The 17,330-nt window shown below is 41.2% G+C and overlaps 1 protein-coding gene across 2 annotated transcripts in view; it reads right to left on the bottom strand.

The window, feature by feature from the left end:
* The window catches only part of LOC117255826 (nidogen-1-like), a 51,295-nt gene that overhangs the window by 31,915 nt on the left and 2,050 nt on the right, over positions 1-17,330 (bottom strand). The window contains exon 2 of one of the 2 annotated variants that reach the window (XM_033625032.2): positions 10,738-11,066. The exons of the other annotated variant lie outside the window; for it this stretch is intronic. Coding sequence (XP_033480923.2) covers positions 10,738-10,944 — 207 coding nt within the window. The 5' untranslated portion in view covers positions 10,945-11,066. The remainder of the gene's footprint in view (positions 1-10,737; positions 11,067-17,330) is intronic. 2 annotated transcript variants of the gene reach the window in all.

Here is a 17,330-nt window from a genome sequence, read left to right on the forward strand (position 1 = left end):
GTAGATCACTGATTCATACATGAACTCCCTCCTTATTTATATTTTCTGATTCCTAAAACTATCAGCAGCTGCATTCTTCTGTCACACGGACAGCTTGTGAACATCGTTCTTTGAACCCACACTGTCTTTGGTGCTGTTAAGGTTTTCGCAGCTTCATCTTGGTGTGTGCTGCAGATTTTCTTATAACTGTGGAAGGTAATTAAAACAGGATTGAGGACTTTTTGACCACGGAGTGCACACATCCCGTTAGTGACCGTGAGACCTGCAGTTGGACACTCAGAAGCTGGACTCTCCTACAGCTCTGCTCGCTTTGTCAGCCCACAGGAATTCCACACAATGACTTCCCTTTCACTCAAAGGAATCTCTTTAAACTCATTAACTCAGATCCGCCTCGCACACTGAAAACCACAGAGACACAATGAACTGTGACCGTGAAGTGAATCCTGTCCATCAGAGGCAGGAGGTTACACAGCGTCACTCCACGTCTTAGTGACGGAGCGGATGATTGGTCAAAACATCAAAGTTCAGCTTTGATTTACACAAAAACGTCTTCCGTTAACACAAGACGTTGTTCATTTATTCATATATTCTCAAATATAATCAGGGCTGGTCATTTCTCTCAACCAACAAGGGAACAATGCACGTCATCTCCTGCACCTAGAGTTACTGGGGTGGGAAAAAAATCGATACGTATAGCATTTCTGACAGGTTTTATGACAGTGCCACATTCAGCTGCAATAAAAATGATTAAAGTCGATGAACAGAGTTACATTTTCTTTTTCATTCAAAAACATGAACTGTGTAAAGAAACTGTTTTAAAAAATATACTTCATGTAGTTTCAGTGTGATTTGAGAGAAAAGCAAACAAAGTATAAACAATATTAGGACTGCAGCTAGTAAATATTTTCATTCTGAATACATCTGTTTTTGATAAATCATTTTTTTAGTCTTTAAAATCATCCATCACATTTTCCAAGGTGTCCTCAAGAGGCTTGTTTGTTTCAACCGGATATCGCGCCCTTACGCCGCTTTGCCGCACTATATATAAGGTACAATCGCAGAATGGGGGGACAGAGTTGGCCGACGCTGTTGTGTTACACATCACGCAACTTTCGCTTCCAGAATGCCGACATATTGTCCAAAATCACACACTACAGTGGCATGACGTCGCCGCTGTTTGGTTCTGTGTAGAAAATGCTAATGCGTTGTAAAGAAGGGACATCGTAGCAGCTCTGTAGCACCAAACTGTAAAACTACAAAGCGCTGATCAAATATGAACTACAATTCTGCTGCTGCCTAAATTGCTTTCAGTAACATATTTTAGTGCCCTGAGAGTTTGTGAACAGGAAGTGGGCATCTTACTGTTTCCTGTATTGTGTAAATGAAGGCTGAATTAACAAAGATTTTTTTAAAAAAAAGCTACTAGCAGTTAGCAGCTAACTCAAAGAAGAAGAACAGCAGCTGTAAATGTCTACAAATAGTGAAAACACTGAGATCGAGGAGCTCCTTACCCTCCAAGCAGAGGATGAGATCAGCCGCCATATAATGAGATGCTAAATGATTGTTATTGACATGTGATGTCATTGTTATTGTTTATAAAGAGCTGCTGACACGTATGTTATATGTCACACTAGAGGCCGATGCTGCTGTGTTCTACAACACGCCCATCACGCCTCCTCTGTCTCCGCAATGCCAACATCCTGTCTAAAATCACACACTGGTGTGACACTGTCTTTCTGTTCTGTGTAAAAATACAAATGTGGTGAAGAAGGGACTTCATAGCAGCTCTGCAGCAGTGCCATCTATGTGTAAAAAGGGCTGCTGACTCTACCTGAGCAGAGAGGATGCAGGTAACATCAATCTTTACAAGCAACCAGCAGCAAAGAGGTCAAAGGTCAGAGCGTCAGCGCTCTGAAAACATGAAAGAAGTATCTGTGGGTTTGAGAAGATGCTGTGAGATGAAATAAGAGCCGTTCTGCTCGGCTGCCTCTGTAAAGGCGGGAGGGCTCCAGCACCGACGCAGACACTTCCTCCACAGAAACGCATGAATGACAGCAGCATGTGGGCGAGAGGCCGGCGTCACCCAGCAGGTATCCGACTTTAGAGGAGACGCCTGCAGAGCCGAGGACGCTCGAGTTTCATCACAGGAAGTCTTTTGTCTGAGCAGAGTGTCAGAGCAGCTAACGAGACTACCAAAGCTCTCAGAAGTTCACAGGTTGAACAGGACGATGACGGCGGGTTCAGGAAGCTTTTAGCTTCTGTAAAGAGGAGGTTTGAGAGAGCCGATGCAACACGTCTGACATCAGTCAAGAGTGAACACATCTGACGCATCAAACACACAGTTAACCCAACATGGATTCACCTTGTAAACCTTTGATTAAAGTTTTTTGATTCACACTGCGTCTCATTTCCAGTGTTGCATTTCATCTAATGATGCTAATAATAATAATAATAATAATAATAATACCTTTGTTCGTATGGCACGGTTCAAACAGCAAGTATAACTCTAAGTGCTTTACATAATAGAATTAGGGCTGGGCGATATAACGACTGTGTACGATATATCGATATAGTTTCAAGCAAGATATAAATTTAGACACAGTTTATATCGATATCGGGTCAAGTTGCATCACATGACACATACCAGTGTTCATCTCTCCTCTGTCACACTCTCCACACAGCTCCGCCCCCTCGCTCACTCACAAGTTCTCGAGCAACCCTTTTTAAAGCCGTAGCCTGACGTGCACCTCCCCAGAAATGTAACTACATGTCACAGCAATGCAGACCTCCGTAGGCTCCATGTTGACGCAGAGCCTATTCTGTAGCTACGGTGTCGATTCAACGCAGAAGTATAACCTCCGCCGAAGAGACCATGTCCAGAGCCATGGCTCCCCAGGCAGTATCTTGTTTGCCAATGTCTTTATAATGGTAAGATTGCTCTGGATATTTCTAAACGAGTCCCTACTCATCCGTATTTCAACACACACGAGAAACAACAACAGAGTTTGTTTTACACATCCATAGAGAGCAGAGAAGAAGAGCTGCTACAGGAGTCAGTACGTACGAGCTAGAAGAATAAATGTCTTTAGTTCAGAGGTGGTGTTGAAGCACACAGGACAGTGGCGTGAAGTGTCGCAGGGCGATGCATCTATGAGCACTGACGTACGTCTAGCTGCCGCTCTGGGGTTGTGCGTAGAAAATAATAGGGGTGGCTGTTTAGACGTATGCTGTTAAGGGCCGGTGTGTTCTGGCCTTCAGTTCACAGCGAAGGCATGCACATAAAACAAAGCTTTCTTTAAGAATTCAAGATCATACATGGTGAGTAACTGATATACAAATGGTCAGTTTGCTGGTGAAATACAGTACTTGAGTAAAAGTTACCTTCCACTACTGAGTGCAACATTTTTCACTGGCAGATTTTATTTAGAAATAAAATCATTGACGATACAATGAACGAGCAGTTCGTACATGTAATAACACGTATAGAGTCTGAGGACCTGCAGCCATGAGATCACATGTACTCCTCAGTGGAAACCTGCCAGGACGTCGCTGACATCACACATGTCCGATCCCTGAGATCATCATTATCAGTGTGAGAACAGCGGAGGGAGGAAACACACTGAGCGCTGCCATCTGGTTTTAGAGGACAGATGTCTCCAGTCTATACGCTCCAGATGTGCCAGCTCTACGAGGACGCTCCGCTTCCTGTCGAGGAGTAAAAGCCTCCCCGGCAGCAGCAGCTGGAGCTGAGCCATGAGATTTTATTACATAATCAACTGTAGAGTGTTTTCTAACCTGATGCAGGTTTGGAAGTATAAAAGAAAGCTGGAGGAGCGTCACTGTGGGGCTGATAATTACTGGGGACCAACAGGATGTCACAGATACTTTAAAGAGGGGGCGGGGTCTTTATGGACGCACAGTGACCAATTAGAGCTTCACACTGTGGGAAAATCCAGCAGATGAACACTGACAGCTGTCAGTCTGACACGTTACACAGAAAGTCTCCGTTATTAGACGAGCGCCGTTCAAACCACAAACATCTAATGTCCACGCTGCATCGACTGCGTCAACCCGTGGCAGCGATACGTCAACATACATTGTCATCAGAATCGGCCAACATGCTTTTTCTTATGTTGCACAATGAATGAATATTACATTGAAAAGTATTTCATGTCTCCATCTGCTGGTGGGCCGTCACGATAAGAGTATACATGTATAATATGATGTTATTCTACTACAGGAGAGACTTGATGATCACTAACATTAGGTGAGGAAAAAGTGTATATATCGATTTCGGTTATCCGTGAAATAAGTTGTTACAGATCGGATATCAACAAAAAAAATCCAATATTGTGCGTCCCTAGCTTGAACTGCTCTGCTGCTCCATTTTGTCGTAATTGGCAAGCTTTCAGAAAACGTGCACAAATACAGATGAAAGTGCGGACAGAAGCCTTTCAAATTATCGGCAGCAACACTGAATTAACTGAAGACAAACTTTTTTTTCTCAACAACACAAGGATCATAAAACCCATGAGTGTAAAAACGACTCGTTAAAATCACTTAAGAAATAGAAACATTAGCCTCTGATCACACAGAATGTGTTTAGCAGGACGAAAAACGCAAAGTGCACCGCACTGCCTTTTTCTTTTTTCTTTTTTTTTTCAACAAAATGCCACTAGTAAAAAAAAAACGCTTGCTGCACCTTTTCATTGTTGCCAGGCAACAGGTTTTTCCGCTCTGAGTTGAAGTTTTTTCAACTGGAGGAGTTCAGAGCACTCCGGCAAAAACACTGAGCACTTCGAGTGCAGAAACACGAGGGGCGTTACAACACGAAAACAGCGATAACTGTGCAACTCCTCTACGATAGGTGGAGATATTCCTCCTTTCAGCTTGTTAGTATTGGACCTTTTTCCTGTTGACCTATTACGTCACAGACCAAACAATGGACAAACAAGTTAGCTACGGTTAGCTAGCAGCTAACTGCTACCATGGTGGACAACTTTACAGCTCTGTACATTTGGTCCGTCCAAAAAGTCACGGCTCTGGATGTAGATTTCTCCATGTTGTTACCGGCTTCTTCTTCTCTTACACATTTAATGCTATTGGACTTCCGGGTCAAAGCCTGGGGCGGAAACTGTGGAGCATGCTCAGAGCGCCTCGGCCAGTTTGGGTCTGATTGACTGTATACATGCAGGAGGAATTCAACTCCTAATCACATTATCTGTGAGAAATTTGATTTAGTACGATTTCAGTTGGACTAACATGTTCATGTTTATGTATTTTAAAAGTCCGGTTTTGGTCAGACTGACACAATAAATCCATTTCACTGATGACATCGAAACGTTCTGAGTGATGTTGAGTTTTTCAAATGTATTTTTTGGGCGCTTTGAGTACCACAAGGCAAGCGCCATCTAGTTTGGTCATATCAAAGAGAAGGCAGACATCTCTACGGCCGATATCGCCAACACTCTGCAACTCACACCAAAACTATCTAGACTGTTAAACAGCTCTACAGGTGAGAGGAAGAATATGATTTTATTTTAGAGTGAATCTTGAAGTTTAAAGTAATGTGATTTCACACTCGCCAACTTTTATTTAATTTGTTGATAGTAGAAAACCTTAAGAAAATTTATTCTGTCAAGCATCAAAATCCATCTCTACACAAACTTGTATCACACTGAGCAAAGTATCCACAATCAGTCTGAGGACCAAAGAGTCGGATGGAGTGATTCAATCAACTGAGAGACCAACCAACAGCCTGTGAGGTCAAACCAACAGGACACCAAGCATCCATTCACTTCCTGTCCTGTATGTGGACACAGTTTAACTGATTCATCCTCCAACAACAAACTCAGGTCTACACGTCTGCTCAGAGTTAATCCAACTCTGCCTGCAGCGTCTGAAATAACGAGCATGAAGCCAACCTTTGTGGTGTCGCGGTGACTTCCTGTAGAGACTCAGTGTGGTCTGCTGTTATTCTAACAGGAGAACGGAGGACAAATGGTGAAGTGCCTGAGACACAGAATAAAAACACTCTGTGTGGATGTATCAAGGTGTCGACAAGATTCAGCTGCTTCCCTAATGAAAGAAAAACTTTCCATCAAACAAGTTTCTACTGCTGATAAGTTTATATTTCTTTAATGAACTTGTCTTTTCTGGACGCACGTTTTGTTACTTAGCTTCTTCAGTTGTTTGCCAGATCTGTTTTAAATACAAATTTTCACAGTACACTTTTTGTAGTGGGTATAGAAGATTCATTTTGTCTTTACAGGAAATGATACAGAAAGTGCACTGATGGAGTGATGCTGCCAAATAATCCTAACAAGCAGTTTTTTGTTTCCCAAGATGTTCCCTGAGTTTCCACACCACCATCTGCACTTTGTTTTTGGGCCACATGGCGGTGACAGAAAAGTTTTGGGCTGATATGTGGAACTTATTTCCAGTTGTCACAGACTGACGTGAGGATTCATCGGGAGTCTGCATTTGTGTCACCTGATGAATGTCAGGCAGATATTCTCCCTTTTTGCTCCATTTTTGGTCTCCACCAACTCCTGAGTGAAATATAGCCCCGTTTCCAGCAAACACTTTTGGTATAGTACCTTTGGAACCAAGAGTAACCCTTCAAATACCTAGACCCTTGGTCCATTTAGCGTTTCCACCGAGTTGTCCGGTTCAGTTCAGGATGCTTTTTTACCGTCTCCACAGTGAAAGTTGTGGATGGTCCCAACAGAAGCGTTCCTCAGCGTCCCCATGTTTGGTCCCCCCTCTGTTGGGGTACCTAGCACACAGATCTGGTACTAAAAGGTGGAGCTAGAAACCCTGCAGTCTGATTGGTCAGTAGAGGACGCTCACTCTGGTTTTATGTAACCTCTGTTCATACATCAGTAAACTACAACTATAAAATGAAAGAGAAAAAAATAACGTCATTCACTGGGCCGACTGCCGGCAACTTTTAAGGTGGAACGTTAACTTGTAATGTTACTCAATGCATGAGTTGATGACGTGAATCCATCAGCACACCTTAAATTTCACTGTGACAACTTTGACCATCACTTTAGTTTTTATATGACACACACTTTTAGTAATGACTTTAAAAATATAGATTAATTTGGAGCGGATTATGTGAAGGTCATATATTCTAATCCTCACTTCCTGTGGGCTACAGCAACACTAAACCCCTGAGCTTGCCTGAGAAGGACTAAATGCACAAAGCTGCTATTTTTAAATATCCCATGGAGAGAGACTCTCACTGCAGCCTGTTCTATTTTGTTGTGAAAATGTGGGCGTGCAGCCTCGTTCTGTGGACGATAAACCAGGTGCAGACTTCCATCTGTGTCACCGCTGATGAGGAAATACAGCGAGTGCTGGACGGAGCAGTGAGTGACAACAACCCCGCCCACATTTAAGAGGACTCATGATTTGTAACCTGCAGAATGCTTTCTGTGTGATCGGGGCCTTGTAGGGCTGGGCAATATAACTTATGAATAATATTATAATATATATACATGGGGCGCTCCATTTAGTGTTTTTACCAGTTTAAATCAGCTGGTCGGTTTGTTTTGGAGAGGAAGAGACCTCTGTGGATAATTCAGCTCTCAGTAAAAACCTTCTGAACAATGAACACTGAAGGATTTCTAACCAGGAGAAGTTTCAACTGGTTGCAGTCTACAATCACCACTAGATGCCATTAAATCCCCTTAAATCTGAACGCTGAACCATTAGTTTACATTTCAACGTAAGGATCTTTGACTAAACAGGGCCAAATCAGCAGACAATGCAGAACAGTTAGTTAATATTCTACTGTAGTGACATTAAGTCAAAAAACTTTATTTGCATTTAATCAAAGTACAAAAAAACAACTGTAAATGAAGCCACCCCAAGGCACGTTGCTTGTTTGGTAACACAAGCGTTTAACACTCAACTCTTTTCTTCTTTCACTCCTAAAGATCGTTGGAAACATGTTTCACAGCGAGTGTAGATGCTCCAATCTGGATTAGCCGTCACATGACCTGAGGAATGCATTCAGAGTGTGTGTGTGTGTGTTTGTCGGCCTGATGAAGGGCTTATCTGTGTTGGCTTTTAATTGGCTCACATTCCAGCCTCTGTTCACGTATTCACAGAGAATCCAACACCTCCGTCTCCATGAGTGAACTGAACAAACAGCAGCAGACCTCCAGCAGCAGCTCCACCTGTCTGCTCACACCACCAACACCTCAACGTGTCACTGCAATCACCACAAATCAAACACGTCAGCAGGACTGATGTGGATCTGGAAACCAAATGCGGCAGCTACGACTGCAGGGAAACCACACGCGTGCGCACACACACACACACACACACACACACACACACACACACAGAGGACTCTTATTTTGTAAACAGATTTACAATGCATGGAGGCGATTAAGAGCCAATAGAAAACCTTATCAGGTGTCAACAAACAAACAGAGAGCGCAGACTCAAAGACTGAAGTGACGAGATGATTATCAGACTAATCAATCATGCGTGTGATCGCTGCAGAGACTCACAGCTGCAACATCTGAGACACTGACAGAAGCTGAAGCCACAGTCGAAATACAAGTACCTCACAATTATTTATATATTGATAAATACTGATAAATAGAATATACTGATGTTTTTAGGAGGCTAAAATATGTTTTGCTGCTGCCCCCGTCCACAGCAGTACACTGCTTTGCTTCTGTGGCGTATTCCTGACTGCTTCTCAAAACTGGGGCCATATTGACCGCCATCTACTGTAGGTAATACACTCGCCACTTTTACACTGTCTGTTCAAGACAGGAATATCACGCCATTATTTTGACTTGCTGTTCTGTACGTAAGGAACAATTGCAGAGAGAGTTGTCGTCCCTCTGAGTCTGGAATGGAGGTGGTAACAAGGCCGAATCAATGTCTGTATAAGTGTCCGGACTTCGTCATCGCAGCGCTGTCGTCGTCTGTTTAGATCGCCTCTGTCCGGCCTATGTCAGATAGACTGATGTGATTGGTGCAGCTCGGCTCCAAAGGTAATGAGCATCATTACTGATTGCCAGAGTGACTCGCTGAGCAAATTCAAACTGTGCTCTCGCGAGAACTCTGGATTTCCAGGGTACAGGCATAGTGTCTAAAATCACACACTAGGGGGGAATGACGCCGCCGTCGTTTGGTTCTGTGTAAAAATGCAAAGGAGGCATAAAGCAGGGACTCTGTAGCGCCATCTACATGTAAGAAGTCCTTCTGACTATGGATGAGCACCTCATACAACCCCACTTCCAAAAATCCGAACTATCCCTTTAAAATCCAAAGTGTGTAGTGAAAGACTGAGCTGGAGTCGGAGTCCTGACAGACGTTAGTGTCGTTCAAGTGAATGAACCAAAACATGACATCAGCTGAAGAACCGAACGCTGCTGATGAACGATCAGTTAACGCTGAAGATCAGACAAGACGAAGAGCGTTTTTTGATGTCATTGTGAAAAAAATGTGAAACTCAGAGAGGATCTAAAGTTTGAGCTGAGGTGTCTCTCGCTGATTGAACAGAAAACTTTATCATCAAGTGTAAACAACCCACCGGGATCAATAGTCAATAATTCAATATAATCACTTTACAATTTGAAAGTGAAGAATGATGAGGATGAAGACGAGACAGATTCATAAACTAACCAAATACAAACCCTCATAATAAGCTTAAAAACAATCCAAATAAACATGATCATTTATGTAACGTGTTTTATGTTTAACACCAAAAGTCCTTTGAATATTTGCTAATTTAAAGAAATTAAGAGAAAGAGAAACTGAGTGACCTTATTTTTTTAACCTTGATATGAGACGGTTTAAATATGTATAGATTTAGTTTAATGAGTGAGTCATCATGTTAGTTACCACATAAAAATAACAAATATCTGCTTTATTCATTTATGTTGAGTCACAAACAAATAAATATATATTTCTATAAATATATAAAAGTATTTTAGTGGAGAAAAACAATACAGCATAGTATTGATTGATTATTTATTTACATCATAAATATTGCAAATTTTAGTAGCCAGATGTTTTTCGAGATGCATTTTGCAGCAATAAAAATGGTTGGAGTTCAATAAACAGACTGAAAATCTTATTTTTTATTAGATAAAACAGATGTTGAGGAAGATTTCCTTTAGGGGAGATACTTTGGGGTGTAGATATAAAGTAATAACGTGTAATGCGTCGCGATTCTCAGCATATTGTAAATCATATGGTGACTTAAATATTGTGAAAATAATATACTGTGGGGCCTCTGGTGATTTCCACCTCTAACTTTAGGTCCATTTTAAGATCAGTCTGAACTGAAGCTTCTGACAGACATTTGTTTGCTTGTTATTTTTGAATATGTCATAGTTTGGATGATTTACTGAGAAAAAGTTATAGTTATAAATTAATTGCTAATCTTAGTTGAATTTCAGTCATTTTAAGTTCTATTTTATTTTATTTTATTCCTAAAATGTTGGTTTATTTGTGCTGGATCTGATTTTACAAACTTGATGAATCTCTGGCGGAACACTTAAGTTATTTAGACTTTTACTGGAGTTTATAAACTTTAAATGTAAGGAGTGATTTTACAGCTGAAACCAGGTCTGATTTTCACTGGATCTCCTGCTGCACTTTTCCACTGACTCCTGAGCTCTGGTTAAACTTTGATGAATGAACTTCATGGTGAAATCTGATTTTCTTTTTCATTAAACACCGGCTGGAGGTTAAACTCACGTAAACTTTGTCGAAGGTGTCGCCGAAGAAGAACAGAGATCCGTTGAGAGCCAGCTCGGCGGTGGAGTCCGAGCCGGGCAGCAGCTGCTCGTCTCCGGCTTCTCCTCCGAACTCGAACAGCTCCTCCAGGTCCAGAGCCCGGGTCACAACACCCAGGCTCAGCAAGCACGACCAGACCCACAACCAGCTCCGGGACCGGGGACTCATCTTCTCCGTAATGCTCCACAGACACAGTCAGACCAGCGGTGTTCAGCACTCGGGACCGCCGGGGAGGAGGTGAGGGGCAGCGGGCGACACGAACAGCCGATTCAGCGGCGCACAGCGGCGAACTGAGGGTACGGAGAGGCGGGGGGAGGGATGAATGGATGGAGAACAGCGGGAGTAACTGCCCGGGGGGCGTTTGAGTAACCACCACGACTTCCGGTCAACTTTTTTCAAAATAACACTGACTTTCATAACTTAGTTAGCTTTGAAGCTCGAGTTATAAACGTTATATAGTTGTTGCCAGGTCTGCAGTCAGCGGGGAAATAAAGACGTATTCTGATCACTTACTTTGCAAAATGTGAGACACTTAGGGACTGTTCGTTATTTATGAGAGGGGAGTGGGTGGTGCAAAAAAGGGGGATGCATGTCAAATATTTTTTTAAGCACTGAGGAGCTTATTTTTTATTTTGGCTCAGGGGAGGGGATACAAATTTAAATGGTTGTATAACTTACATACTCTTAAAATTACTGTTAGAAAACAATATGCGGTTTTTTGGTGGGCGGGGCTTAGCTGGAGGCAAAACAGTTCTCCACAGACATTAGCTAGCGCTAGTTAGCAAGTTGTGTTGTCTTATTTTTTAGACGACGGAGGAAGATGATGTGAGTGGTGCGTTCAGAAACACTCATTCTGAGTGTGGGAGCGCACTCTGACACAGACTGGAGCGTTCATAAATTTGGAGCGCTGTCTGAATGTAGCATTGGGTTATCCAGAGCAGCGCACTCTCAGAGTGGCAGAGTGCACTCTGGACACTTTAGCCCCAATCAGTCTTCTTTCAGCATTGGCAGTATAAAAACAAAATCAGGGAGTGCAGCAAAATGCCGCCTACCTACTTTTGTTTATACAGAATGCGCCTTTTTCGGGGCAATGGGGGGCGTGAGCAAGTAACAAAACATGTAGCTCAGCGTGTGACGTAAACAGTGACGTGGGAGGGAAGCCGCGGCTGGTCAGTCCTTCGGCGATTCTGTCATAAGTCGGCCCGTTCTTCACCGTCCCCGTCATCTGACGGTTAATGGCCTCTTCGTTTGCGAGGACAAGGAGGGCGCGCAATTCCTTGTCTCCCCAGTTGCTCATCTTTACAGTGTCTGTCAGGTTTGTGTTTCCCTCTTGCTACTAGCTGCTCGCTAATTCCTGCTATCAGCTGTTTCCTGTTTATCCACCGCCAGTGGGTCGCACGTGCGGCGTCATTAACAGCTCCTCCCACAAGTCATCAACAGCCCCTCCCGTTGCGGAAGGCCGCCTCGTTCTTTTTACACCATAAAGGTTCTGCCAATATGTCTACCCTATGAGGCGAAAAATTGGGGGACTTCAGATCAACTCGCCAATCCGGCTCTGTGTGTCTAAACGCTCGCAGCTTGCTGGCAAAACGGCCCAACATTCACCAAAAATCTGGCAGTGTAAAAGGGGCTATTGTCTGTGGAGACGGAGCAGCAGAGCGCCGAGCGGAGTGAATGTGTGATTAACTTAACCGTTTGGTTCATTCATGTAGAAATATAACGCTGCGTTTCTTCCACCAACAGGGCTCTCATTTTAGTGTAGAGCGTCAGACTGAATTTACCAACGCACCATGTCAGGTCACTCACTCTCCGGGACCGCCAGTGTTACTTGAATAAGTAAACACTGACCAACGGGACCAGACTGGCCGACCCGTATGCTCTCACTCAGTGGATGGATGATGTCACAGGAAGCCAATCTTACAAAGGAGGACCACACTTGTTTGTTTTGCTATGGAAGCTAACGTTAGCTAATGTGCTAAAAAGTTAGCGTTGCAGAGAAATCCAATCTTCCTCTTAATCCCTCCCCAGTTTCTGATGAGGTGGACATGATAACCCTTAATACACATAACCTTATTCATCCCTACAACAGGAAATACTTTTTCCCTAACCTGATTGGATTTAAGATTAAACGAAGCCTTTTTACACTCCAGGATTTTGTCTTCAATTTTTCACTTTTAACCTTTTTCAAAGGGTAAGGTTTTAAAAATCTAATAGATAATTTATGGTGGAGGGAGGGTCGTGCATTTTTCACTCAGGGAGTGATAAGTAAGGAACAGCCCCTTACAAGTAAAAGCCCTGCCTTCAAAATAAAAGCATCAGATTGTGTGTAAGTAAAGTATTTCATGCAAAATATCTCCTTTCAAAGTAACATGGATTATAATAATTGATGCATTCCTGTGTTAATGTTGCAACTGTCGATGGTGGAGCTCATTTTAAATACCTGATATACAGCTGAGTGGTTTAATCCATAATAATTTAATATCCAGTACATCATAATTTACTGGTTGATTTATAGTTTGTATTATTAATCTGAATCTTTTAAGTATCTACAGCCTTTAAAAAAAGTACCATATTTCCCCATGAGATGTAGTGAAGTAGAGGCATCACATACTGTACTAAATACTCAAACACAGTTCCCTTAAAAATTGTTCTTAGGTGCAGTACTTGAGCAAATGTACAGCAAATTGTTTTCTGTTTTCATTACAACTGTTAACATCACAAATAACATTTTTTATGATGCGTATTTGTATTCTTTGCCTCATGTTTTAAGTCTCTGACATCTGTAGAAGTGTAGCCTTTTATTTTGGTACAAAAGTCAGAGCGGAAGTCTTGTTCTTGAAGTTTTTATACTTTATGCAACAGTCTTGTGGAAGATTTTCATCACAAAAGAATTAAATTTTAAGTAGATCCTTACACCTTTTGTTCCTCCGAAGACGAAACCATTAACCTTATGTTTTTTTCATGTTTTAATCTGATATGCTGGTTGTTACTAAAAATGGATAAAACACTGTCATTTAGTTACAGTGATACAGTTTATTTTATGGTCAACCTGGATGCAAGCATCTCAGATACTGTTACTCTTTAGATTATTTTGGGTAAATACCATCTTCATACTTGTACGTGGAACGGGATGTACTCCTTACGTCACTGTGTTTAAATGTTTTGAACAACTGGGCTGAGAAGACGACGAGGTTCATCAGGTTTTCTTAGAGTTAGATGCTGTCGCCAGCTGGTGGACACAAAGTCTCACTACACAAATACATCCAGGGCCCATTTGTTCAAAAGTAATCCAGCAGGATTAATCCAATCAGATAGGATCAAATCCTGAAATCCAGTTGTTCAAAGGAAAAGCAGGATTACGTGATCAGAAAAAATCAGATAATCCAATCCAGTTTTTTATCCGGATCAAACCTCCAGTTTGTTTTAGAATCAAGATTACTTTGATCCAAAATATCAGGATTACCTGATCCCTAATCTCTCAAAACAGATTCTGCAATTTACATTGTAGAAGAAGGGAAGACATTTTTTTTTTTTTTTTTTTTTTTTAACCGATGGATTTCCAGATTGCCTGATCCCAGCAGAGGGCCGGATTCAGACGGGATTACAGGGGAAATGAAATAAAACTAGAACTGTTGAACAGAGTTAAGAGAATAATAAACTGCATTTTTATTTTTATTTTAAGTAGTATATTTACGTAATATATATTTAGATCATTAAAAACTTAAATCTATCCGTTCTTTATGTTTGCTGCCATCTGCTGGTCATGTTTTAGTTTCTTTCTCAGTTACAAGTCAGGCCCAGTGGAGTAAAGGCATAACGACAAACAGTGCAGAAAGTAGGTAACGCCTTTTTTTCCCCAATTTTAAAATAATAACACTTAATATTACTACATGCTCGCTGTTCTTCTTGATGTTCTCCCCAATATTTGAAAAATGTTTTAACATTTTCAAGCTGAGTTTTCCTTATTGTGACAAACTAAGTTCAATTCAATTAAATTAAATCCACTTTTATTTATAAAGCCCAATATCACAAATCACAATTTGCCTCACAGGGCTTTACAGCATACAACATCCCTCTGTCCTTAGGGTGAGGTGAACATGGTTGTAGATAAAATAATGAATTGTTGCTAATGAAATATTCCACAAAAGAGCTGTTAATGTCAAAGCTAACATTAGCCAACTTTAGCTAATAATTTCTTCCTACTTGGTCAACTGTTCCCAGAGGTCTGGTGAAACGCTGTCAGGCTAACACTACCAGCTGACGTTAGCTAACTTTCTACCTACAAGCTCAAATGTTCAGTTTGCTAACACTACCATCTAACATCAGCTAACTTTAATATTTTCTACCTACTAGCTCAAATGTTCCAATAGCAAACATTACAACCTAACATAACATTAGCTAATCATTTCTCAAATGTTGCTTTAGCTAACATTACCATCTAACGTTAGCAAACTTAAGATAAGAATTTCTTCCTACTAGGTCAACTGTTCCCAGAGGTCTGATGAAACGCTGTCAGGCTAAAGCTACCAGCTGACGTTAGCTAACTTTAGCTACTTTATTTCTACCTACTAGCTCAAATGTTCAGTTTGCTAACACTACCATCTAACATCAGCTAACTTTATTTTATATTTTCTATCTACTAGCTCAAATGTTCCAATAGCAAACATTACAACCTAATAAATTTGCCCTGACGAAGGCCGACTCAGGCCGAAACATGTTGGCAATTTTTATCGGTTCTACATGAACTAGCCTGTTTAATAAAGCTTTTTAATTGCCAGAGTGCCTTGGACCGCCTTTTCTTCTTTTTCCTCATTATGCTTCCTCGCAGAGGACCAAAGAGCACCTACAGTTTTTAACATTTTTTACTTTTCTGAACGCCACTGCTCTCCTTCGTCTTTTCTTTGATAACATAACCTAACTTTAGCTAATCATTTCTCAAATGTTGCATTAGCTAACATTACCATCTAACGTTAGCTAACTTTAGCCACTATTTTCTACCTACTAGCTCGAATGTTCCATTAGCTGACCTGACCATCTAATGTCAGCTAAGTTTAGTTAATATTTTCTACCTACTAGCTCACTCATTCAGAGTGCTGATGAAACGCTGTCAGGCTAATGTTAACAACTAATATTAGCTAGTTTAACTAATATTCTCTACCTACTAAGTCAGCTGTTCCTAGAGGTATGGTGAAACGCTGTGGGGCTAACATCACTAGCTGACGTTAGCAAATGTAAGCCACTTTTTGCTACCTACTAGGTCAACTATTCCGTTAACGTTACCATCGAACATAAGCTAATTCTGGCTAATATTTTCTACCTACTAAGTCAACTGTTCCAAAGATCTGATTAAACACTGTCTGGCTAACGTTACTTGCTGATGTTTGCTAACTTTGGTTACTTTTTACTACCTACTAGGTCAACCATTCCTATAGCTAACTTTAGCTAATATGTTTTACCTACCAGGTCAACTGTTTCCAGAGGTCTGGTCAAACGTTGTAAGGCTAACGTTACTGTAACATGTTCACACCATCAGTTTATGTCCACTTAAAGGGTTTTTGCCACTGACGGGTTCAGATTGTTATTCTAACTGTCTGACAACATTTAGGAAATGATCCCTACAGAGATAGACCTTTGTTAAAGAGTAATATCCTTTTTGTTTAACCAGGAACAACCCCAAAATCGCCATCGCCAAACCCACCAGACTCCATTTAAATAAACAGTAATTTTATCACTGTAAAACACACTTCATTTATAGTCAGGAGAAACAAAATAAAACTCACAAAAGTGTCTTGGTACATCTTTACGCTTTTCCAACAATCACCAACTCTGGTTTGGTTGAAATAAACTGTTGAATTAACACAGGTAGATGTGAAAACAAGCTGCCTCTATGCACGCTAAAATCACTGATTATTTAAATGGAGTCTGGTGGGTTTGGTGATGGTGATTTTGGGGATGTTTCTGGTTCAACAAAAAGGATCTTACTCTTTATCATAAAGGTCTGTCTCTGTAGGGATCCTTTCCATACTGTGTCAGACACTTAAAATAACAATCTGAACCTGTCAGTGACAAAAACAAACACTTTTAGTCGATGTAAATTGACATTTCACAAATGCCCTGAGAGGTTACACTGCAGCCTGTTTCACCACTGCCAGCTGCAGGATCAGCATCGGATAAATTTCAAAAATTGTTGTTCCCGTTAGTCACTTAGACACAAAAACATGGGAAAATGGGATCCAGGTTGAAAAATACTGAACTCAAGTACAGTACTTGAGTAAATGTACTTAGTTACCTTCCACTACTACTTACCCTTACATAACAGAATGTGAAGGCCACATACAAACTATAACCTGCATCATCTATACAGCCTTTACAATATGATAACATAATTTAATGTGGCACAAAATAATTTGACTACTATTACCATTTCATCTCCTATAAAGAAATTAATGTAACACACTATATAAAGGAGTACTGTAATCTTAGGACATGTTAAAAGATGGCTGCAGAGGCCATATTAAAAGCTGCAGTAAGAGGTGTTATAAATGATCGTCATG

The sequence above is a fragment of the Epinephelus lanceolatus genome, chromosome 3 (assembly GCF_041903045.1).
Source record: "Epinephelus lanceolatus isolate andai-2023 chromosome 3, ASM4190304v1, whole genome shotgun sequence".
Taxonomy (NCBI): Eukaryota; Metazoa; Chordata; class Actinopteri; order Perciformes; family Serranidae; genus Epinephelus; species Epinephelus lanceolatus.